Source organism: Fonsecaea nubica, assembly GCF_001646965.1.
Source record: "Fonsecaea nubica strain CBS 269.64 chromosome Unknown Scaff19, whole genome shotgun sequence".
In the NCBI taxonomy this organism is placed as follows: Eukaryota; Fungi; Ascomycota; class Eurotiomycetes; order Chaetothyriales; family Herpotrichiellaceae; genus Fonsecaea; species Fonsecaea nubica.
This window is the reverse complement of record NW_019173692.1, coordinates 133050-156942: the sequence shown is the minus strand read 5'-3', so window position 1 is coordinate 156942 and position 23893 is coordinate 133050. Positions and strand designations below refer to the sequence as shown.

Here is a 23893-nt window from a genome sequence, read left to right as displayed (position 1 = left end):
TGAGGATGGCGATGATGACAAACAAGAGACTGGGAGCAAAGCCAATACGCCGTCCAGACAGGCTGTCTGCCAGATAAGGCTGGCTCTCTGCTCAGACGTTTTTGCGCCACGCGGCCGGAGGGCCAGGTCTCAAATGTCAATGCGGTTCAGGCGAGCCAGATTTGACTTTGAGCCCTGCAACCGATCACCCCGCTACTCGCACAATATAGGGTAGGCCGCACTTTGGGCCCTGGCATTCTCTTTCCATGGCGAAAGTGCCCGCACAAGTAGTCGAGATTAGCTTGAGTTGTCTGTTGATCTTGTCTGGACCCCACAGGAAGCGGCTGGAAAGGCTGGCCCTGGCCTGGCTAGATGCCAACATCTGATTGATGGACTCATCTTTAGTGTCACATCGCGTCCGGCAAGACGCCTTGCGCTCAACCGTTCCAGAGTAGTCGGGTACGTGCAGGCAAAAACACAGCTGGCCGCGCAGCCTGAGTTTATCATTGGTAAATTGGTCACACTTGTCCCCCCCTCAAAACCGTTTAAGGTTCGAGGCAGTTTTCAGAAAGGTATGTTTGATTTCAACGGTCGTTGCTAGCGTTGGGGCAACGCTCTTGTGGCGGGAATGTGTCTGGGGGCAGAGCCGCCTAGTGTATCGATGGGGCTGTTGAGAGCAGGCGAAGTTGATATCCTGTAAAACAAGGCGCACAGCGAGCAGGTGATGGTGTTTCAAGGCGTTTCAGAACGGGACGGCTCGACGCCACGAAGCGACGCTCAACAGCGAGAAGAAATGCGATGGGCAAGGAACCCACGTGATTTCGGAGGACCGGAACACTTTTTCCGCATGCGGGATCGGCACGGAACAATGTTCTGCCCGCTTCCGTCGACAGGCCAAGCTGGTGCCACGGGTGCATAAGAATTCAATACAAAGCTTGATACGAGGTACCAAAGTCATCTTCTTATCAAGCCATGTCAACCCCCACATTCTTCGCTATCCTGTCCCATACGTATTTTCGACTGTCATCTATATTGCCATCACCGCCGGTTTCTGTGGGGCAAGGCAAATCCTTCCGGCTGTCGTTACGGCCCTCTCTCCCCAGAGCTGCCAACGAATGCGCGTTATTCCTTTATGAATCAACGGTTTAACCAACGTAAAGCTTCTGCCTAGAGTTCTTCCATTAGTCAGAATATCCATCCTTATCTACCTAGCCTCTTGCCGAGAGATCATCGTATCGACGTATCAGGAAAGAAGGATCAAGTTCTGGTCCCTGACGCGCATAATGCTTGAGTCTCATGGCACGTTCGTGTTCAGTCAGATGCCAGGGCGTTTGGTAAAGAGAAATACCGTACGAGGTACAAACAAGGCTATGCTAATGACCGGAGTGAAGCAACAGGAAGCTACACAGAAGTATCAGGTAATGATATTATGTCCGTGAGCGCGCAATTGTCCAACGACAGTCTCTCCCATCCCAGGTAGTGAGTTCTTTCGGCTCGGTAACCGCGGCCCACGAGATGATCTGCATAAATCAACTCAACACAGGAATCGACTGATGCCTGTTTAATCATCTTTGCTAGATGTGGCAGGTCGCAGAGTATCCTCCTCGCATGCAACCTACTAATCTAAACCAATCATCGCTATGCATTCTACATCGGATTTGAACGACTTCTCTAGATGTACCGATATCCAGAACCTCCACAAAGGTTGGGGAAGGTCAAGCTTGGGGGTAGGGTACACGGATAAACGAGCTGGAATTTATATACAAAGACCCATGCTTGCCAGTCAGGTCTACAAGACTTTGTCCATCTAATCTACACTAGATCCGGTGGAGAGTATTGGCGCTCGCAATGGCCGGTCAACTACTGCTGTCAGTCTTGATTTTGCCATGTGTGCTGGCTGTCTCTTTGCCAGTGAAGCTGCACCTGAAGCGAGCTGTTGACTCGAGTCTTGCCAATATCCATGTGTCTTATGACAAACCCATCACCACAGAGGTCGCGTTCACGTATGGTCCTTGCAAGGCCAAGACTCCGGGAGAAGCGCACCATCTTGTTGCCCGCTCCAATTCCTGTGATCACGATAGGCTTTTGTGGAAAGTCCCCGAAGAGGCTCCCTCAGGTTATTGTCTTTCAGCATGGGATGCAAGACAGAACCTTCTTGGACGAAGTGCCCCGGTGTCCATCGCACCCAACGCAAAGACCACGCGCAGACGCCTCAAAAAGCGCCAGGCCGACTTCTCAATCCAGATGGACAACTCGAGCGGTATTGATGCGGAAGGTCCATGGTTCGACGGAGTAGTTGCCCTCAAGAACAAAGAGATCAGTGCGGTCAATGTCCAAGAAGCGAAATCCAAAGAAATCGCCATCGTCGGTGCTGGCATGGCTGGTCTCATGACTTGGCTGGCCCTCAACCAATCCGGCATGACAAATATTTCTCTTATTGAAGCAGCTCAGCGGCTGGGTGGAAGGGTCCATACTGCTTACTTCGGCGACCCAAGTGAGAGACAGTATCAAGAGATGGGCCCAATGCGTTTCCCACTATCGTACACGTCATCTGAGACGAACCAGACGATACAGATCCAAGATCACCGCATTGTTTTTGATCTGGCTGCTGAAGTCAACAGACTGAACAATAACAATACCAATTTCACGGTCAATTTCATCAAATGGTACCAAAGTTCGCCAAATGGACTATACTACATTAACGGCGCCCGGAAACCCAACGGCCAAGTTCCGACGATATCAGAAGTGCGAGCGAATGCATCATTGCTTGGGACGACTTCTTCCCAGCCAGACGACCCTAAGCTGGATGCACTTGACGAGCAGCTGAACATTATCTACGATAACGGTAGTTTCATCGACCAGATGGCTCGAAACATATACATGGCGCATAAGACATTCCTAGACCAAGGACTTGGTGGATTGGGTGGCGACGACTTTTCCGAATTCGCCTATGCTCACAATGTCCTGGGTTATGCGCTGAATGAGACCTTCGTTGAGCTTGGAGGCTCTGGAAGTGAGAGTTTTTGGGATAATCTCTTTGAATCAATGGTGAGCTGGTGCCTGCCTTTATCCACACTGACAATCTACTTTTGCAGGTTGACCCAAGCCACACCATTTTTGAGATCTGGTCTCGACTGACGGCGCTGACATCTCGTTTTACTTTAGTACTTCTCTGCAACTGACTGGAGGACGATTGATGGTGGCTTGACCCGTCTTCCCAGTGCCTTCCACCGTACGTACAACTCTCGCGCAGCCTTACAAGGAATGACTAACGTATAGGTAACGCATAGCTCTTGTGGACGATGTGACGTTCATGAATCGCAAGATCCAGCGAGTTCAATACAACGAGAGCACCAAGAAGGTGACATTGCAATGGAAGGCTAAACCACTCGACAGTACGTTCCAGAACGCAAGCTATGACCTAGCGGTCGTCACTGTTCCTATGCCGCTCGTCCGAACCTGGCGTCTCCCGGCGTTCTCGGATCTTCTGAAGACGGCCATCGACAGCTACCCTTACTCCCAAGTATGTAAGGTGGCACTCCAGTTCAAGACCCGCTTCTGGGAGCATTTCGAGAACCCCATCTATGGCTCCTGCAGCACGACCACCGATATCCCTGGTATCGGGAGCATCTGCTACCCAAGCTACGATATCAACTCGACTGGGATGGGGGTGATGCTCGCAAGCTACACCTCCTCTGACGACGGGTTGCGCTGGCCGTCGATTTCGGAGGACGTTCACGTCCAATATGTCGTGGACGCCATGGCCGAGATTCACGGCCCTGTGATCTACGAGCAGTATACTGGGGCCTTCAACCGGCGCTGCTGGGTGCTGGATCAGTACGAGACCATTAGCTGGGCAAGCCCGGACATTGGAATGAGGAAGGCGTTCATCCCGGCCTTTTTCAAGACGGAGCAGGGTATCATTATGAGCGGCGAAGGGACCAGCTATACCAGCTCTTGGATCTCGAGTGCTCTGGAGAGTGGCGTCCGAGCGAGTGTCCAGCTCCTTCTTGAATTGGGCCTGGTGGACGAAGCAAAAGCCGTAAGTACAGCATTTCCTGGGCTATCCGAAAAACTCTTCCATGTCTCTTGCTATTTGTCATCTCCCAAGCCAGACTAACAGAGGCCCCAACAGGTAACCGAGAAGTGGATGGCCAGATGGATTGACATATAGATCCCGGGTAGGGTAGGGTAGGGTAGGGTAGGGCAGGGAATCGGACATACACGCAGATATCGCCGCGATCGCCAGCCGCTCAGGTGATTTCTTTCCTGCCCATATACCGAGCAGTATCAGGCGTGAAGACAAGGCTCAATCACATACATCAATGATGATCATCTATCAGATTTTACAGGACGCTTCTCCTCGCCTTCCCTTGCCTTCTTCCCTTTCTCCCTGTCTTCCCTTCTCTTTAACTTCCATCTTCTCTTCTCTTTGATTCCCATCTCAGATGGAAGCGCGAATGAGTCTCGTTCACTCATTCTCTGGCTAGTATCTTTGACTACGTCGTTTATTTGTCGATTTCATGGATATGTCGTCCACTTGGGGAGTTGGCCCTCCTGTCCCCCCTCGAGTAGAGTCGAGATGGGTTGCGTTGAGTACACAGAAGGACAAGGACAAGGTTGAAATTTACGGGAAACGATGGGAGGCGTCGAGAGTCACACTGGAAGGCCGACAGGTCGAAAGGGAGTCTGGAGATAGGTATTATTATAGATCAAGGTATACAAGTAGATTCAGGATCGATGGATGGATGGATGCAATTCTTGGTTGAAACACCCACCCAAGCACACCCCCGGCCTTTGTTTGTGTCATACATCATGCATGGACGCTCTGTAATCGCCTCTCAAAAAAAGAGAGAAAAAAAAAGGGAGATTGAGGTTCATATTCTCGACAGGACATCAAATTCGTTACCACGTCAGTTGGGCGCGGCGAGGCCAGAAACGGCGGTTGAGAGTCGACACCCCGGTCCTGGTGTCGGGCGATCTGTCTGCCGCTGCTTCTTGATTACCCGTCTCCCTCTGGGCCTGCGATCGAAGTGATTTCTGGAAACCCTCGAGGTCAGTGGCGATCATGCCGACCAGCGGGTGCGCATCGGTCAATCTCTTCCGCGCCCTCTTCAGAGCCGTTTCGCAGGCGTCGCGCGCCTCCCGCGCTCTCCCAAGCCGATGGTGGAGGACGGATAACTTCCACAGCGCATAGAAGCAATCCGGATGTTCAATGCCCCTTGATCTCCCGAGGCGGGTGACTGTGTCTGAGAGAACTTCGAATGCCTCGTTGAGGCGACCCTGCCGAGAGTATACACGGGCCAGCTCACCTTTTCCCATCAGCACGCCCAAGTGATTCTCATCTAGACTTCGGATGCCCGCTTCGATCCCGCCGTCGAGCAGTTCTTCCGCCTCGTCGAGCTTCCCGATCTTGACCTTGATCTTTGCGAGCCAGCAAAGCGCCCAGAGCGTCCAGGGGTGCTCCTTGCCGAGCTGCCTCTTCCTCTCCTCAAACACTCCGGTCATCAGTTCCTGAGCCTCGTCCAAGTGTTTCAACTCGAGAAACGCCATGGCCAGGTTGTTCTTGGAAGTCAACGTGTCCAGATGCTTCGCGCCCAGCTTTTCCTCGCGTATGGTGAAGACCTGCTTGTGAATGGCTGCACTCTTGGAAAATCTGTGCCACGATGCAAGTGCAACGCCGTAGTTATCCATGGCAGCCAGCGTGCGGTCGTCATTGAGTCCCAGCTCGAGTTCCATTTGTCTCATGCTGCTGCCAGATAGCTCCAGCGCCTCTTTGTACTGTCCATTCAACCAGTAAGATCGTCCCAGGTCATCCATCGCCAGGAGGGTGTCGATATGAGTTTCACCCAGGACTTGCTTTCGTGCATCAACGACAAGCTTTTGCAGGTCAATTGCTTCATCAAGACGACCGAGTCCCCAATACACCTTGGCTAGACCTAACATGATGCTCATCGTACTCTTGTGGCGGGGACCAAGAAGCTCGTGCAGCAGGTCCTTCACCTTTGTCAAGTAATCGGCCGATTGTTGGAATTTTCCACATTCCGCATATACGTATCCGCTCTTCGCCGCAGCCAGAGATTGCTGCATTAGAATCGAGAGTGCTGTTGGTAACAGGAAAGGTGTCAGGGATAAAGAGACCTTGGACAAATAGGTCTTGTAAGGCCCGATCTCAATAGGGCAGGCAGCTAAACAGGCATCAAGATGGGGAAGCAAGCTTCTGTGAAAGATTTCTCGGCTCTGCCTGACACCAAGGTCGTCCTTGGCTAGGTCATCAGAAGGTAGCGTGATGGCCTCCGCGAGGAGATTGAAAGCCATCTGAGCGTATATTTGCCGGCATTCCCTCAACCTATCCTGAGCCCAAGCATGAACTAGGGGATGCAATGAGAAAGTCCGTGCAGATCCATCCCAGCGGATGAGAGATAGTGATGCCAACTCGGCAATAGCGTCTTCTGCACGACATGCCTCCAAGACTGCGGCTCGCGTCTTGAGGAAACCAGGGAGCAGGACCGGAGGCTGTAGGCGTTTATGAACAGGGCTGAGGAGGTTCGCGACCAATGAAGGTCTGGGCCGACGCCCAAATGATTGGGATCTGTTCTTAACCGCCGTTGTAAACACATCAACTCCGATACGTTCAAAATGATAGAATCCCACGACATTAAGTATTTCAATGGCGTCCTGGCAAGCAATAGAATTCTGTTCTTCCAAGTAAGCCAATGAGACTTCAAAAGTCGGGTACGCTGTCTTGAGTTTTCTATCCTCGCCCATATCGGCAGAATCCATCTTCACACGGGAAGGCTTGTAAGATTTCCGACAAGCGTTGTAAAAATCGAGATAGTCTTGCAGGCGTGAGCTGAACTTTCCCCTTTTGATGTACGTTCCTGCGACCACCAAAGCCAGGGGCAAGAAGCCAAGGGTTTTGCATATCTCATTGGCGAGCGATCTGGTGGCATCATCCACGGGCTTTGGAATGTCCGCACGACTGAGCAGCAATTCTAGTGCTTCGGTGTCTTCCAGACCTTTCAGTTCCAAGGATCCGACAGTGGCGACCTTACATAGGTCCAGATTTCTAGTTGTGATGACAATATAGGCGTAGTTGTTTGTTTTAGGAAAAAGTTTTCGGAGGCCAAGCGCTGGATCATCGGCGTTGTCGATGACGAGCAAAAAAGGGTATGAGAGATGTGACAGGATATGTGCGGCAGCGTTCTCAGTAGCCTCCAAACCTCCCTTGGTTCCGATGTCAGCATAAGTTCGTTTGATCTGGTCCTGTGATGATGCCTTGACAGTGAGAACCCCCTGGAATCTAGAGAATAAGTTAGCACTGTGCCTATCTCTGAGGATCTACTTTGAGCTCACCGGTTCTTGTGCTTAGTAGCAAACCTAGAACAAAGTTCGGTCTTACCGGAGCCTCCCATACCATATATGACGAATATTTTCGGCCCCGGTGGCTGTGAAGATGAAAAGATCGCATGTTCAAGAGTCTTGAACTCTTTTTCACGGCCAACAAATGTAGAGGTCTGTAGCAACTCGTCAAGCGGTGGATCGAAAGTGCTACTGATGCCCTTCTGCGAGAACACAGGGGTGTCACCACCACCCCCTTCCCCTGATTGACCGGTCGTGGGTGACTTTAACGGGGAATCAATCTTGGCCGACTCATACCGCTGCAACGCGCCCTGGTTTTTTTGCTCCTGCCACTTCAAAGCGATCTTTAGGGGAGCGTCTTGGATGAAACCAAGTAGAGGAGCTAGAACTGTGCGGTAGCCTGGAGAGGACCTGCTCGAGAATTTGGTCATGTTGATATGGTCTGCGGGAATTCCCGAGCGTTGCACATCCAGAGCCGGGGCTGCCGAGGATTCCTTGACATGAGTTTCGATCTCTTCCCAAAGGAACAACATGTTCAGGTCATTTTGAAGACCTCTGAAGGCGCGATTGACGTTGGTCAGCGCATCCCGGGGTCCATACTGAAAACTGTCTGAGGATCTCAAGAGCCGTTTTGGCTGGAGCCAAACATTCCTATCGACTTGGTCATGAGGTGTACCAAAGAAGACGATTGCATAAGTGCAGGTGTAGATATCGCGGTAGAAACGAGTGTGTTCGCCCCTCTGATCATGAGCATACAACAATGCCTGCTTGACGAGGAGTCCACCCAGACCATGGCAAACGAAAATGATGGGTCGTTGAAGACAACGGGTAAGAGAGCGGTCGGTGTGAAGGGTAGCAACGAGGGTCTCTGCTGTTGGATATAACGGGTCAACACCACCGTGACCAAAGAATGACTCCGGAGAGCCATTGTATCCAAAGGTCAACACCCGGACGTTCTTGACATCTTCAGGAAGCAGGTCTCGAAGCCAGAGAATATTTGTCTTGGGATCTGTCCAGGCACTGATAAGATCCTCCTGAAGTCCGTGCACTGCAACGATGCTTCCCTTGGTCAGTCTTGAGAATTCTAGGAGATGAAGTGGGAAATGCTTACTCGACAACAGGCCCCGTCAGCTCCTGTGGCCCATGGGGAAGCTGTGAAGACTGTACCTGGCATGGATACAAAGTGATCAACTCGGTCGGCATGCTCGAATCTTCAAGGCTGTAGAGTTTAACCCTCGTAGCAGAAAGCCGTAGAAATCTTCGAGACAGCAACGAAGATATGGTAGGCGCGAAACTTTTGGTCTCGGGCATACCTGGGCTTTTGCCCCGAAATAATGCTGTAGAGATTCTGCCGGCTGCCAACTGCCCAGCCAAAACACCAGCGGCCAGACTCCATGGTCAGGGCCATTTGGGCTTCCCGATTTGGCTTCCCATTTTCGTCTGTCTCATAGTCCCTGAGATGTATTTCAGCATCTCGTGGAGTGCGCCACCCCCCCAAAACAGGTGTGCAACTGGGTGCTCAGGAGATTAAGTAGGGGTCCTTTTGAAACATACCTGGTGAGCGGCAAATGCTTTAATTGGCCATTTGTCGAATCTTAAGCGCCCATATCTTTATATTTGTGTCGAGTTCCACAACGTCGTCCCGAACCGCCGAGTTGCGCCAGGCGCTTAACCATTTCCATAACCTGCCCACTTCCCCACGTCGATGTTACCAGCAACTCTTGTCGACTTAGAGAATTCTGTATCCTTTAATGCACGCATCGGCAATCCAAAAAGAGACAATGTCGGAAGATGGCATATGGGGAGTTCCTCTCTGGTCGAGAGTGAGCATGCTCCTGCTACTATGTCTGTTACTCTTCATCCTTTACCCAGTCGTCAACAAGCTGGTCGCTTACAGGGTAAGATCTCCAAGACGTGAAGGAGGAAGAGGCCGTTTGATTCTGAGCACTTACAGAGAGATTCGGCGCTTGCCCACCGCATGCACTGCATGCCACCTCCCGAGCTCCCGAACAAATGGCCCCTGGGGATCGATTGGGTGCGTGGACTATGGACCTCGAATGCTGAAGGTCGTCTTCTGCCATTCCTCTGCTCCATCGCAAAGGACTATGAGCCTCGCAATATGCTTTCTCAATACCTGCTCTTTGGCCCTCGTACCTTTCATATCCTCGAACCCCGGAATCTAGAGGCCGTCTTGTCGTCAAACTTTGCGGGTGAGTCGCCATTCGAGGAAAGGCATCGGTTGCTCGTTCGTCATTTGGGTATGTGTGTCTGATGCGTGCCAAATAGATTACGGCTTTGGAGTCCGCGCAGAGATTTTCGCTCCTCTCCTGGGCCAGGGTATATTTACGCAAGAAGGTGCTGCCTGGAAACATTCCCGGGAACTTTTGCGCAAGCAATTTGTCCGAGCACAGTATCAGAATCTCAGCCACTTCCAAGAGCATGTTGACAATCTGTTGAGCCATCTCCCGGATCAGGGAGTGGTTGATTTGCAACCCTTGTTCTTTAGCCTCACCTTGGACACAACTACTGCTTTGTTGATGGGAAAGTCGGTCTACAGCCTGAGAGCAGATATTGATCAAGACGCCGAAAATCGAGACTTCTCCGAGAGCTTCAATCTGGCCCAAGAAGGGCTTGCAAAGCGGTTCCGCATCGCTCCATGGCACGCTTTGTATAACCCACCAGCCTTTCGGCGGGCTTGCAAAACTGTCCACGCCTATGTGGAACGGTACATCGAGCAGAGGCATCTCTCCAACGAGAAGAGCCAAGACGCGTACAGCTTTATTGACCAGATAGCCAATGAGTCGAAAAGCCGAACCGAGCTGAGAGACCAGCTTCTGAACGTCCTTCTCGCAGGTCGCGATACAACGGCCTGTTGTTTGTCGTGGACATTGTAAGATTTGTTCTCTGACCCATCAATCAAATTGCATCAGCACGCTGACAGTTGTCATGGGACCAGTCGTCTTCTTGTCCGCCATCCACAGGTTATGAAACGCCTGCGAGCAGAAGTTACCACTGTCATGGGCGACGGTATACATCCGTCGAGAGAACAGATTCGTAAAATGCCGTTCCTCGCGTGCGTCATCAAGGAGAGTGAGTCACATGATTAAAGTCTGCCGGGTATGTTCGCCTCACAGCTGGCTAATGAATCCCAGGTCTTCGTTTGTATCCGCCAGTGCCTCTGAACAACCGACAAGCTACCAAAACGACCCTCTTACCAACGGGTGGAGGACCTGACGGGAAGCAAATGATTCTGGTCAGAAAAGGTGAAGTAGTCGTGTTCTCACAGTACGTCAATTCCCGTGTAAAGAGCATATACGGGCCGGACGCAGACGACTTTCGCCCTGAAAGGTGGGAGGACAACGAACTCGCAAAGATTGGCTGGGCATATTTCCCCTTTAACGGCGGACCGAGACAGTGTCTGGGCGAAGATTTTGCACTTATGGAGGTCTCGTATACCATAGTGAGGCTGCTTCAGGCATGTTCCAGCCTTGATTTGCCGGACGGCGAGATCGTTGAACGTCTAGGCCAAGAGAAACAAAGGTTGACGCTCGTTTTGTCAAGCGCCGACGGCTGTAGGGTCGAGTACGTCCGACGATAGCAGGTATTTTGCGAGAATGTTGCTTGAATGTTCCATTGGCCGAGAGACAGCCTGACAGAGCTTCTATAGCGCTTGTTGTAGCTCGTAGTGGATCGCAGAGGACTACCTTCTGCGGCCAGGATAGACTTAGGATGGGTCGCTGGGTATTTTGTCCTTCTGCTGGTCTGAAAAGGGCTGGCTTCAGAAGGAGCCGACCTCGACCCAAAACCCTGTTTCAGAACTTAGAGGTTGGGTGGAAGCTGGTTTCCTGGAATGTCTCTTCACCCTGGTCGACCTCGATAGCCGGCGTCTAAGCCTCATAATAACCTTCGAGGCGTCAATCGATAATCACGCGGTGTGCACGCTTCTGTCTCAGGCGTTCAGACACACGGCGGTCCAGGCCCAGGTCAGGGGGGTTCCTGACTGCTGCCTGCTCCGCTGCCCACCAGAGGTCATAAAAGTTTCGAGTTGTCCTTCCAGTATTCAAGTACCTTCTCAATAACGCATGAGCTTAAAGCAGAATTGACGGGAAGTAATCCACATGGGTCCGAATATACGAGAACAGCAGGTTTTTGGATTTCGCGAACTGTATCGACCTCAAACGGAAGAGCCAGAAGTAGAGTACGTGAGATTGAGCCGGATACCCCGAGCCATTTCCTATTGTTTTAGTATACTGAGATAGTCAGCATCGTCGCCGTACACGGTCTCAATGGTCATGCCATCAACACCTGGACTGCAGAGAATCCTAGAAAGGGAGACGAGCCCATCTGCTGGTTAAAGCACCAAGACTTCCTTCCAAAATACATCAGCCGTGCAAGGGTGTTAACTTGGGGTTACAACGCGAATATCTCGTCCCTGAAAGGACCAACAAGCTCGAATCGGATACTCCAACATGCCCAAAGCTTGGTACAACAACTGCAGGGGGACAGAACTGTGAGCAGATCCTGGAGTTGCCTGGGCATGGCAGGACATTCAATTGCTGACTGCAATTTTCCAGCTGAACGGTACCAGCGAGAAGCCCATAATATTTGTCTGCCACTCTCTCGGAGGCATCGTTGTCAAGAGGGTAGGTTCAACCGCTGCAGAGGCAGTCCCTCATCCATATTTGCTGATCAAGGTTGACATGTCCAGGCACTGGCATACTCAGAAGGTCGGACAGGACCGAAAAACTCGCATCTCCGCTCAATCTTCACCTGTACCTACGGTATCATTTTCTTCGGCACCCCACACAATGGTTCAAGCAAAGCACAGCTTCTCAATAGCCTACAAAAGGTCACGAGGTTGACAATCCCGAGGAGAATACTGCGTGTTGAATCAAATCTGGCAAAGGCCCTTGAGGAAGAGTCGGAAACGCTGCAAAACATCACGGATCAATTCGTCGCCTTGATGTCAAACTTCCATCTCATGTTTTTGTGGGAACAGGAGCGCACTTCGATTCCTGGACTGGGTGCCTCGTATATTGTGGATGAAAGCAGTGCTGCTCCTGGCCTTCCCGATGTTGAGCGCTGCGGTATTGCGGCAGACCACCGAGAAATGTGCCGCTTTGTCAGTAGCAGCAACCAGGGTTTCCTCACTGTTGTTGACGCCTTACAGCGATATAGTCGGGCAGCACCGGAGGAGATAAAGACCAGGCATGCGCAAGAACTGTGGTTGTCGAAGGCCAGGCAGCAGGGGGAGGTTATGGGACTGATGAAGAAGTTGGGCGGACCACCAGTGCACCCAGATGCTCTGCTACCATTTCCTGTTGAAGAGAGTGTCTCTTCTGTGGCGCGATTTATCAATCAGCGAGAGCAATAAGTTGCACAGAAAGGACACAGTGGGTAATCGTAGTAGGAGGGGAAATTGGTGTACAAACTTGATGACGATGAGTGGCTGCGCTGATCAACAAACTGCGGAATGACATTGTACGGGGGAGAATCTTTCCCGGCGAATTTTCCCAGAACAGACGCCAAACATCATTCACTGTTGTCCAGCTGCTGCTCACACCCAAACACACGCTGATATTCAAGTCGTTTCTTCCTTAGGCAGGCTCTAACTCGCAACTGAACACGCTGCAGTGTCTGCGCCTCCCCACTGCTAATATGTCATTACCTCCAGAGCGCATCAGCGTGAAGCGCAGGAGACAGGAGGAACCTGTCGAGGCACTATGTATTTCCCACTGCCATCTACACCCTCAGAGTATGAGCTAATCCAATCCCACTAGACCTCGAACACGGGAATGGCCCAGACAAAAAGCGGAGAGTCACGGAATTCTACTTTAAACGCGTCCAGCCCAATGTGATTGCCCCCGTTTCTCAGCGAGTCACCAGCCCTCAAGCGGTGTGGTCAGAGCCTCCTGCTCCTGGCATTCCTCCAATTCGTCTCAGCTCACCGAACGATCTGAAGAAAGATCCAAAGGAGGCCCGGGAATCCCTCGCTGAAGAAGATGGTGCAGCACAAGAGAACCGTGGGAAAGCGTCTGAGAACAACACCGCGGATACCGGTAGCGGTTCGGCTCCAGACTCACCTGCCCCAAGTCAAGCACTCCAGCAAACACGCCGTTTCCACCTCACTCGTCACCTTTCATCAGTGCTTAGTCCAAGCGCTTCTGGTGGGATTCGCAAACCCAAGAACTTCATTCGCCCCCCTCTCGCTACCTTTGTTGAAAGACACGCTCCCATCTTCAGCCACGAGCAGAATCCGCTGTATCGTCAAAAACCCGTTGATAAGGTGCTGGAAATCCAACGAGATGACGGGGCAAGGGTTTCAGAATCGGACGGAGTCACAGAACCGACCCTGGAAGACTTGAAGGCATCTAGGCGAAGCACGACGAGTACGTTTGTTCAGGCAGGCTCCCGAACAGCCAGGAACGGGACTTCTATCAGAGACCATCCAAGCACTTGGGATTTCGAATCTGATCAGCTTGCGGATGAATTGGCCGCCCTTGCGATGGAACTCGATCCGGACGTGCAGCAAGCGGCCGAAGTGGTGCTTCCTTCGCCACCTCCCTTAAAACCCCAGGATGTCATAATGACTGCTCGTACCCAAGAGGAGGAATATGTCTACGAAACTTATGTCCGGGTGGAGTACGATGCTCAGGTCCATGGTCCAGACACTACTACAAGTCTGCACTCCAATTATGGAATCCTCGTCATTGACGAAGAAGACGAGGACCTCTGGCAAAAATACATCGATAGTGACGACGACACTGATTGGGACGAAGAGGACTCAAATGGTAAGCAACCAAGATATTCGTAACCTTGACATTCTGACTCTGGACAGCTGAGGATAATCCCGCAAATGACTACCCGGAAGAAGAAGTCAGTTCAGACGATGAGTACGGGTATAACCCGTACAAATATCGTACCTATGGATCTGACCAAGAGGACTTCGGCGATGATCATGCTTTTCGATAAAGACTGGCGACCGTTCCTGGAACCCGTATCAATCAATAATGCAACCGCGAAACCCAGATCACCGCCGACGAGGACACTAAGCCGCCCCGGTCTACTCATTACCACACGAAACCACCAATCCTGAATCCTAGAATGACTTGTCACGGGAATTTGGAGACCACCCCATCAATACCAACCATGATTGTCATCACGATGTGACGCTGGGCAATATTTCTCCCACTCATATCTTGTTCTCCTGGGAATAAATCTCGTAAGTCGGATTTCGGCAGCCATCTTCTGTGGCAAAGCACGGCAGAGGAGGTCTCAATTGATCCTCTGGTCGCATCCAGGCAAATCGCTCGGCGGTTCTGTCCACCACTCCAAACCTGCCGACACGGTCTCCTCGATATCTACGTCCGGATTTTGCTTGTTCTCTCACTTTTTCGACTTTTGCTTCGTGGAGAATGCGATAGAATTTGCATTGGAGTCCAGATTTCTTTCTGACTTCGCCGAACTGACGGAGGAACTCTCTTTCGACGTCGTCCCAGGCTTCCTTCAGGTCTGTTCGGTGATACCAAATGAAATATCGTTGCTCATCCGTGTATTTCTTGCAGCCCCGGCGAGGACGTCTGCGTTTTCGTCCCGCGATCAATGACTCCCAAGAGCTAGCGGACGTGGCCTCGCTTGGACAATAGTCGGTGAAGTCTCTGCTGTCCGTGCCATCGTCTATTGACTGGAGGTCGTTGGGTTGGCTTTTCTGGTCGTCGGTCTTTTGGTCCTCGTCTTGACTATCGTTCAAGACTGATGCAATGCTCATTTTATCGAGCCTACCACGGACTTTCTGTTCCCCGTGGTCATGATCGCGGGGAGAACAAGACATTTGGACTGTGCTTTCAGTCCAGGGGAACCAGGCAGATTGATCAGACCTGGGAAAGTGAGATGGAATCGATGAGGAGGGGAGAGACATGATCCTTCTGTTTTGAGGAGAGGAGCACAAGGAACGCAGCAGAATCCATGGCGGTCAACGCAGCGACCTTAATAGGCCCTCAAGTCGACCCGACAGAGTGGTTCACGCCAGCGTGATGCATACAACTTGTATTTCTAAGGTATTGCCAGGAGTCTGCGACGTACAGCAATCCAGGCTGGACGGCCATGCGCCAGACTAAGCCTAAAGATGGACGGCCTCTGACCCTGAGGAGTAGGAAGTCCGAACAGTCTACCCGACAGATCAGGGATCTGGTGTACACCAATATGAACGTAACAGTATTTCGGACCGGCGCCTCTCAATCACCAGGTTCCATTTTTTGTGGCCTTGTAAGGCAGTCCAGCACGAAGTCTCCACAATTTACGAGCAATACGACGAAGACGACTTCAAAACTTACCTGATAAGCCGGTTCTTTCGCGGCACTGGAGAGTGTTGTGCATCTCTTTCCAATGGGCATGTCCTTATTCTCGACTATCCCGGCTTCAGTCTCGCGGTGATTGTGGAGCAGCAAAGCACGGGCCATGAGGTCAATATCTCGTAAAGGCTAATCAATCAGAGCAGAAAGCTACCCTGCACAGTGCTCTAGGAGCCGGAAACCCCTAGCTTGTTACACAAACAAACAATGTCGCGATTATCTCTGCCTAGCGTCTCTGCCGAAGAGGACGACGGTGGCAGTGTCTCTGCAGCTGCTGTTGGATCCGAAAAATCGAGTGTGGACGACAGGTCACATTGGGCTTTAGAGAGCTAATAGACCCTGGTCCGGGAGCAGGGAGGCTAGCATCCGCAACCGACAGTCGCGTCGCTCTGATTGCATGAATGGAACACATTAGATGCGGCAGCCTCCTGGACATGTGCCGACTCCACTCAACCAACTTGACTGCTCGCATTGCATCTAGGTCATCTGCTCTTCATCCTCAGCGAGTTCCCCAGATTGGGACCACAAGGACCGCGCATGCAGAATGATGACGATCTTCTCTGAATCTCGCTTGCCGTATGGTTGATCGCTTTGGACAAGGCCACGAATATCAGAGTGTTCCCAGACGATGAAAGCCAGGTCGATATCGACAGAACATCATTGATGGGGGCTGGTGTCTGCTATGGCATTCCCTTGTTCGAGGCCAGATGGTATTTCGCTCCGCTTCAGTACTCTTGGTTTCGGGCTTGACTAGATTGTGGAGGCTAGCATGGGGTCCTGACGGCGACTTTTCGCCTTGCAGACGCAACCCCCTCACTTTTATCTGTGCCACGGATCATTTCGAGGTCTGACGCCGTCGATCTGAGTTTTGAGAGTTGGTCCAAGCGCTTGTTCAATGTCAGAAGAGGGGCCCTTCCCAATCGCCATGAGGATATGGCTTCTACATCCTCGTTGCGGTTCAGCCAGTGAAACAGCTTCATTGAGCGGAAAACTAGTCACGCCTCGAGAGACCAACCAACGAGCTGGATTTATGACATGGGAGGGAATGAAGCGCTAGCTCAACACCAGTATGTCGATATTGGTACAGCTTGGGGCGAGCATAGTGCGGAATCCGAGCTTTGCCGCCCACCGATCTGGCTCAGAAACCTCGCCTCGGTCGTTGCATCTTTCTGCATCTTGTCAGGGATTTTATTGTTTGGGGCTCGGGATATGCTGGGCCATCGCTCGCTCTGCCCGAACATATCAAGTTTTCGTCTGCAACCCTGCATCTTTTGACTTTGTCCTCGTCACCATTACTGTCGTATGCCAAGGTCAGCAAGGGGTGTTGACAGGATTGGGACCCGCAGCTGAAGGAGTACTTTTGTTGCTCCTCACCTCTCTTTCAATTTTGAGGGTGGCGTGGCTAGCCTAGGTTGTGATGGTTACCCGCTCATCTCTCCACGCGACCTGATTTGGCGAATGCTCAAATATCGCATGCCAGGTTGACCAGCTGGAAAGCCATGCTCCCGGCCTTTCTGCCTGGCCCAGAAACTCCCTTGGCCTTCCATGACTGAATGTGTCGGCTGGAGTCTGGCTCTCCCACGCCATTGAAAGAATCGCACCCAAGCAGGAGATTGGGTTTCAACCGTTGACTTTGTTCAGAGGTCAAGTTCGGAGCCCGGCAACCCGATCCTCAGGCTGTACCCACAGACCATGATACACAGTTGCCAACAGAGGAATGGCATTGGTTACCAGACTTACGAGCGCTTAGCTTCACGCACTGCCTCCTGCACTATCTGCTGGTACCCAATGATATGGAATGCAAGGGATATTTTGACACCACAGACGACTGGAACAAGGCAAGGATTTGTTCACACTCCACCCTCTACACTCCAACTGGAGGTTTCTGAGTTGGCGACCTCTTCAGGCAAGTGTTCCTTCTTGGCTACTAGGGGGCCTTCTCAAGGCAGTCGGGCAGGAGGGACCATTGGATCCCTTCCCATCTCTACACCGCAACCAGCATTTCCTTCCGAGGCCAAGTGTAACTGATCAAGATCTGGCAAAACAGAGCAAACCATGTCTTGTGGGGGTTTTTTTCATGGCTGAATGATGCGAAGCGAATCGGTCAGGACGCCTCAAGAAAGACCTTGGCCTCCCGACCACCCCAGCTCATCCGCTTTGCGACACGCAGCTGACTGGACCTGCAAGCGGTATTATTCTCTGCTTGCTCAGTGGCATTGCCTCGAATTGGATTCGCTGAGATCTGGGCATCACCTATCCATCGGTATACGCCGCATGTGCAGCATCGAAGGAGCATGTGGCCGACTAACAACTACTGTTTCGTGCACATGGGATTCAATGAATGTCGAGACCGGGATCAAGTGCCGTGCTATGCCATTCTCCACAATTGGGGTTCTCTGAGCGAGGTACTACATGTCATGGCATGGAAGAGGATATGATAGCATGGCACTTTCATGTGATCCATGAACCGGGCGGCTGGCAGGACCCACCGACTTTTCCACAGATTAGTCCCTGAGCGGTAAGGGTATCTACCTACCTACCTACCCGGGGGTTGAAAGAGTCTGTGAGTATATCTCTCTGCCAGTTTATCAGTGTCTATGTACCTGTGTGAGTGTGCGACCATGTGAATGCGTGAGTGCGTGAGCGAATGAGCGGTCCCAGTAACGTTTTTCATCTACATAATTACCAAAGACCCCCAGCCTTGGCGCCCACCCCATCTTAGCCAGACACGCTTAAATTAGTGACTTTAGACTTGAGACTCGAGAAGGGCTGTCCACAGGCATATATTAATACTCAGCAACACGGCTCGACGGTTGGATGGACAAGACCATAAAAGAAATTGAATACCGTGTAACGTGAGCTACACGAGGCGATCAGTCTGTAGATTGATTGTGCGTTGTTGATGCTTGATTCTTGATTCTTTGTTTCCCTATTCTCTCACTTCTACAAGGTGTAATTACTCGGTATATTTCTTCTTTGTCTAGTAGTCACTCTACCAACTTGCCTGATCTACAGAAGTTTACTGACCGGGACACAATCATGCAGACGGCAATCAGGAAAGAAACAGCAAAGAAACAAAGAGACACACCATCACTTTTGATTGTATTGCTTTTTATTTTGTGTGTGGAATTCAACTTGCGCCGAAACCAACCCACTGTACAAAGATTGTCTCGCTCATAAAAGCTTTCTAAAAGTGGTCAATATGACCCACGCCTGAAAAGAAAAGACCATGCGGTTGGAAGAGTGTACGAGGTACTCCAGCCCACCACAGACGACATCCCAGAAGAGACGTCCTCGACAGGCACTCTCATTCCTATATGCCCCTTTTCTTGACGCCCTAGCCTCTGCCTCTTAACCGGTTCCCCATGCCCCATTGCTCTTTTCAGCATGCGTGTCCTCCAGCCTTGTTTGCCCATTCTCTGCGGATCTGCGCACGGCACAGAATGCATCACGCGAGATCCAAGGGAGCAGCAATCCAATAGCTGCAATGAATCTCTCTCATAGAATATAGAAACGTAAGGCGAATAAAGTGTGCGTGCAATAGGAAACACCAGATAGCCACCATAGATAGGTGACTATGATGCGACATCATTCCATACTAGGTTCAAGAAACTCCTCTTTTGCGCTCGCCGGGTATCATGGAAGTTGCCCCTTTCCGATATGTATTGCACAAGAATGTTATATGCTCGCCAAACTTGTCAAGTCTTTCGAAACGTATTGCACCAAATGAGATTCGTGAATTTGGACGATGATCAAAGGGATGAAACATGGCAACAAGGCATCAAGCAAGTTTCATCATCGAAGGGTGATCGGTCTTTTGGTGTGCAGATGAAGTTCTCTATCTCTGATGGAAGTTAGCACTAGAAACTAGGTTGGAAAGGGTTGCACATACCCGACGACCTCTTCCTCCAGAATGGACTGTCTGCATTGGTGGAGAGAAGAAAAACTGTTGTTGAGGATAATTGTACATGTTGGAAGGCATATTCTGCTGAAAGCTCTGTGGGGGAAAACCAGTCGAACCGATGACGGGACTCATTTGAGCCGAGAAAGAGAGAGGTGAGGATGATGGGTTCTGCAACGGTCGAAAAGGATCGACGGTCGTCGGCGGCGTTGCGTAGCCAGCATAGCCGTTGGGCATGTACCCGCTGTTGGAACGCTGAGGGGCTGCAGCTGGGAAATTCTGATATTGAGATTGTGGGGTCATTTGTTGGTATGGAAGCTGCGAATATTGCTGCTGCGACTGGAACCCGTTCATCGTGTAAGGTGCGAAACCGAACGAGTCGGCCGAGCCCGTCCGAATTGGACTCATGCCATTCTCGAAAGCGCCACCGTTGGGGACGAAGGTGCCACTGTACTGCCGCTGAGGAAAATTGGGCTGTTGCGGTCCCGTCATAGGGACATGTTGCGGCTGAGCCATTGGCCTGGCACGATCGTTCAGGTTTGGGTGCCCATGAGAGGGGAATTGTTGCATAACAGGTTGGCTAGGCCTCGATGACAACCCAACTTCGTCCATGATCCGCTTGTATCCTTGGTTCGGCTGAGCCTTGATCTTGGTGAGAATTTTGGAAACATTTTGGACCACCTCTGGTCTCATGTGATCGTCAAGGAAAGGTGTGGTCAGAATCTTGAAAATCAGCGTCACACCAGAGGTTTGGTCGCACAGAATCTGTTCGAGCACATTGTCATTTGGGCTGAAAAATAGGGCGTTCAGAACGAGATCACGAGCCTCTGGTTCATTTCGTTGATTGATGACCTTGAGCACGGTGAGATAGGCCACCTTATGCGTGCAAAGTTGCACGAGGTGGGGGATCAGTCTGGGGGCAAGGACTGAGCGCCGACGAGGAAACGTGCAGGTGTCGAGGAGCCAGGTCAACAGCAGTGCCCCATTGGCATTCTGGGCAAGCTGCACACTGTGCAAAGCAATAGCCGCTGCCATCATGCGCTGCTGGTTCTTTGTAGCATGATGAGCCTCCAAGCAAGCGCGCATTGCCCGGGCCCCAAAACGTCCTTGGGCAATTTCCCATAGTTGGCTAAGCATGGTCTCGAAGATGTAGTCATTGTACGGTGGTCCAAAACGAAGACAGCACTGAAGAACATAGTTGCCATATTGGTCGAGGAATAGGGGGATAGTGTAGGGGCGAAGCGAGTCGACAATCAATCGAGTTTGTGTTTCGGTCTTGCACACTTCGATGATTTTCTGCGCAGCCCAGGTTCCATTCTTGTGCACTCCGATCTCAGCAAGATGGGGTGCGATGCAGGTCAGCATTTGTTCTTTGGTTTGCTCAGAGCAGTATTCAAACAGCTTCTGGACCACGGTGTTCCCAAGATAGTCCGAAGACAACTCTGCAATCTCAGGCAACATGTCGATAGCAATCTGTTCAATCTCTTGCAAGCCACAGGCTCCGTTATCAATCCGCTTGCGTATGTCCCGGAGCCTAGGAGCATCATACATTCTTGTAGAACTCGGTTCTGGGATAGGAGGGATCTCTTTCTCTAGACGAGTGTAGTGAATGGCACTCTCGATATTTGCAGCGATGGTCGGTAAATCCGACTGTTGCCCACCAAAATCGAGAATGATTTGCAATATGTCCGGCTGCAGTTCCGCTAGGCGGTCAGGAGCTGGCATACTCAGCGTTTGCTGCATGTTTGTAGAACCAGCTGGGCTGCCAGTAGTGTCCTGAGCTTGCGATGCCCCTGCCTCAATATTTCCGTTCGAGCCAGGGGGAGGTGTGGCATTCGGCACCGGGGTCAAGGAGACGGACGCATTCGGAGCCTTTGCAAACCCGATTCTAACGGGGCCGGCGCCGGGGAAGATTTCTTTTCCGTTGAGGAGTTGTCTCGCGCGGACGGCATGCTCGACCGATTCGAAGTTGACGAAACCGCAGTTTTTGTGAGTGAGTACCCTGGTTGACTCAATCGGGCCATACCGGTTGAAGATGGCATCCAGCGAGGACATTGTTGTGGAATTCGGGATTGAGCCTATCCAAAGGGACCGAGAGACCTGGACTTCTGATTCATCCATTCCTTCGTATGATAAGTTCACGTTTTCCACGATGGACATATTCTGCAGAGTGTCCGCAAGAGCGGCCTGGTCCATTGCATTCGATCCCGGCATATCAAACACCATACCAAGCTTGTCTGCTGGTTGCTGTGACAAATTACGAAGTGACGTACGTTGAGGTGTTTCGACAAGGCCGGCAGTTCGAGCTCGCGGGCGTGCAGCACTGGCATTCACCGCAAATGCCTGAACCGCCTGATTATGCAGACGGACCTTCTCCTGGACCAACTCATACTCGGCTTCCAGGGCGGCTGCTGCTGAGGGTGTCAATGACCCGCTAGCGAACAACGGAAAGTTACTGTTCCCTTCTTGAGCCTCGGTGGCATATTTGGATTGTGTGTTCACAGAGAAGGATCTGAATCGACTGGAATTACGCATTCCAAAGCCAGCCAATACATCGGACAAACTGGGGTCCTGGCCATGAGCAGAATCATCTGCGACTTGGCGAAGGCCGTCAGATTTCGAGTGATGAGGTGGTTCGGCCAGACCAAGATAGTCAAGTGTGCGGACCCCAGAGTCAGACATGCCGTCCTTGGAGTATCCAGACGGTTGAGGGGATGTGGGATCTTCAGCAGAACTGATACTTGTCAGAGTAGCTGCCCGAGTCCTTGTCCCCCAGCTCGAACTAAAAGCATTCTGACCAAAGGGGCCAGAAGGACCAAGCAGACTTGACCGCTGAGGCATGCTTCCGGCACGAAGCCTGGATAGAAAGGCTGAAGTTCCGGGGTTGGCTTGGTTAGAGGCTGTCGAATAGAACGCGGTTTCGGCTGCGGAGGTGGAACCGGGTCGGAATGGACTCGTGGAAGGAGTTGGACGAGAAGTCTTTGAGGTTATGACATTCACTCCATTAATCGTACCGACTGGGGATATTCTGGAGGGCAAGGTGCCAGCTCGTCCGCGTCGCGCGGGACTATTTATCCCAGTCTCGGTGAGAGGCACCAAATCTGGGAAACCATCCTGGCTGGGGGATTCCGGGATCTCAAACAGTGGGGTTGAAGTACCACTTGTTGGAGGACCCCAGATATTAGGGGTTAAAGAGGTCTGAGACTGTAATTCCCGTGTACGCTTTGGAAACAGCCGAGAAGCCTGTTCGTGAAGAGGAGAGCCAGCTCCTACTCTTGCATTGGAAAGTCCTGCCAGTCCCGAGGAAGATTTTGAACCGCCAAAAGGAGATTTGCTGGTAGGAACCGAGGAAGGCTCGCTGATAGGAGTCAACCCGGAGAGGTTTATATTGAGTTGCCCCTCAGGCCGTGTGACGGTGGGAGGAGCCATCGTTGAGGTCTTATAAGTTATGTTGTAGATTCTAAAGACCACAGGGACTCAATGCCGCAGACCCCAATATGTAGTCGGCCTTCTTTGGTCTAGGACCACTTTTCAACGACAAAGATATCGTGGAGGCGATATCGTATGCTCGTTTTTCCTGCTTCTTGGTAATGTCCAGAATGTGTAAGGATGCCTTCGGCAACCTGCGGGCGGGTGCGTATAGCTCCCAGATGTTTTTAAACGCAAGACTCGGTTCCAGAAAGGCAGTGACCGACTGACGAACAAATGACTCTGTATGCGGAATAGAAGTCAAGGCGAGGTAAGATCGTGATTTCGAGAACAGGTTCGGGATCGCAGGATATTACTTTAGAAGCTTTTTGGGATCGTAATCGGGGAAGGAGAGACAGTCGGTGGCCGTATTAACACAAGTGATGGAATAGAGAGAATCGAACGAAGCAGCTCTCCAGGGCTGAAGGGGGCATTAGAGGAAAGCCGAAGGTGACAAGAAGCAGAGAAGAAGTAAGGTGAAGCAGCAGCAGGATGGCGGTGGTGGTGGATGAATTAGGGGGCAGAGGACATGCTAATAGGTAAGGTGAGGTTTGGGGCAGATCGGGAACAGGGTTGATGGGTTGCGCAGACGCAAATACAGTTACAGAGAGACACCACGTCAACGGCTGGGCGTCCTAGGTGGTTCGTTAAGTTGGTGATAGGCTCTGAGCCACGGGCCACAGGCCACAAGCCATGGAAGGAAAAAGTACGGGGAAGGGCAGCAACCATCAGGATCCGCTAACGAGCGGTCGAGCCCTAATTAATCACCCGATCTGTTCTCACCCAGTTCTGCCGGACTGGACGGCACCCTTCTAAGCCTAGTTTAGCTGTA

At 51.6% G+C, this 23893-nt stretch overlaps 7 protein-coding genes across 7 annotated transcripts; 4 read left to right on the top strand and 3 right to left on the bottom strand.

The window, feature by feature from the left end:
- Positions 1-1827: 1827 nt before the first annotated feature.
- AYO20_03870 (hypothetical protein) lies at positions 1828-4099 on the top strand (the record flags this gene model as incomplete). Its single annotated transcript, XM_022642170.1, has 3 exons — positions 1828-3027; positions 3145-3211; positions 3270-4099. 3 exons carry the CDS (start codon positions 1828-1830, stop codon positions 4097-4099), a joined length of 2097 nt encoding a protein of 698 aa, XP_022501827.1.
- A 785-nt stretch (positions 4100-4884) lies between these two features.
- On the bottom strand, positions 4885-8544 carry AYO20_03869 (hypothetical protein; the record flags this gene model as incomplete). Its single annotated transcript, XM_022642169.1, has 3 exons — positions 4885-7282; positions 7336-8400; positions 8453-8544. 3 exons carry the CDS (start codon positions 8542-8544, stop codon positions 4885-4887), a joined length of 3555 nt encoding a protein of 1184 aa, XP_022501826.1.
- A 578-nt stretch (positions 8545-9122) lies between these two features.
- AYO20_03868 (hypothetical protein) lies at positions 9123-10939 on the top strand (the record flags this gene model as incomplete). The annotated part of the gene is made up of 5 exons (XM_022642168.1): positions 9123-9239; positions 9296-9551; positions 9628-10231; positions 10283-10431; positions 10494-10939. 5 exons carry the CDS (start codon positions 9123-9125, stop codon positions 10937-10939), a joined length of 1572 nt encoding a protein of 523 aa, XP_022501825.1.
- A 520-nt stretch (positions 10940-11459) lies between these two features.
- On the top strand, positions 11460-12715 carry AYO20_03867 (hypothetical protein; the record flags this gene model as incomplete). Its single annotated transcript, XM_022642167.1, has 4 exons — positions 11460-11539; positions 11605-11851; positions 11916-11984; positions 12050-12715. 4 exons carry the CDS (start codon positions 11460-11462, stop codon positions 12713-12715), a joined length of 1062 nt encoding a protein of 353 aa, XP_022501824.1.
- Positions 12716-12999: 284 nt separating this feature from the next.
- Positions 13000-14313, top strand: AYO20_03866 (hypothetical protein; the record flags this gene model as incomplete). Its single annotated transcript, XM_022642166.1, has 3 exons — positions 13000-13066; positions 13122-14132; positions 14180-14313. 3 exons carry the CDS (start codon positions 13000-13002, stop codon positions 14311-14313), a joined length of 1212 nt encoding a protein of 403 aa, XP_022501823.1.
- Positions 14314-14533: 220 nt separating this feature from the next.
- On the bottom strand, positions 14534-15109 carry AYO20_03865 (hypothetical protein; the record flags this gene model as incomplete). The annotated part of the gene is made up of 1 exon (XM_022642165.1): positions 14534-15109. One exon carries the CDS (start codon positions 15107-15109, stop codon positions 14534-14536), a length of 576 nt encoding a protein of 191 aa, XP_022501822.1.
- A 4421-nt stretch (positions 15110-19530) lies between these two features.
- Positions 19531-23022, bottom strand: AYO20_03864 (hypothetical protein; the record flags this gene model as incomplete). The annotated part of the gene is made up of 2 exons (XM_022642164.1): positions 19531-19536; positions 19585-23022. 2 exons carry the CDS (start codon positions 23020-23022, stop codon positions 19531-19533), a joined length of 3444 nt encoding a protein of 1147 aa, XP_022501821.1.
- Positions 23023-23893: the final 871 nt, after the last annotated feature.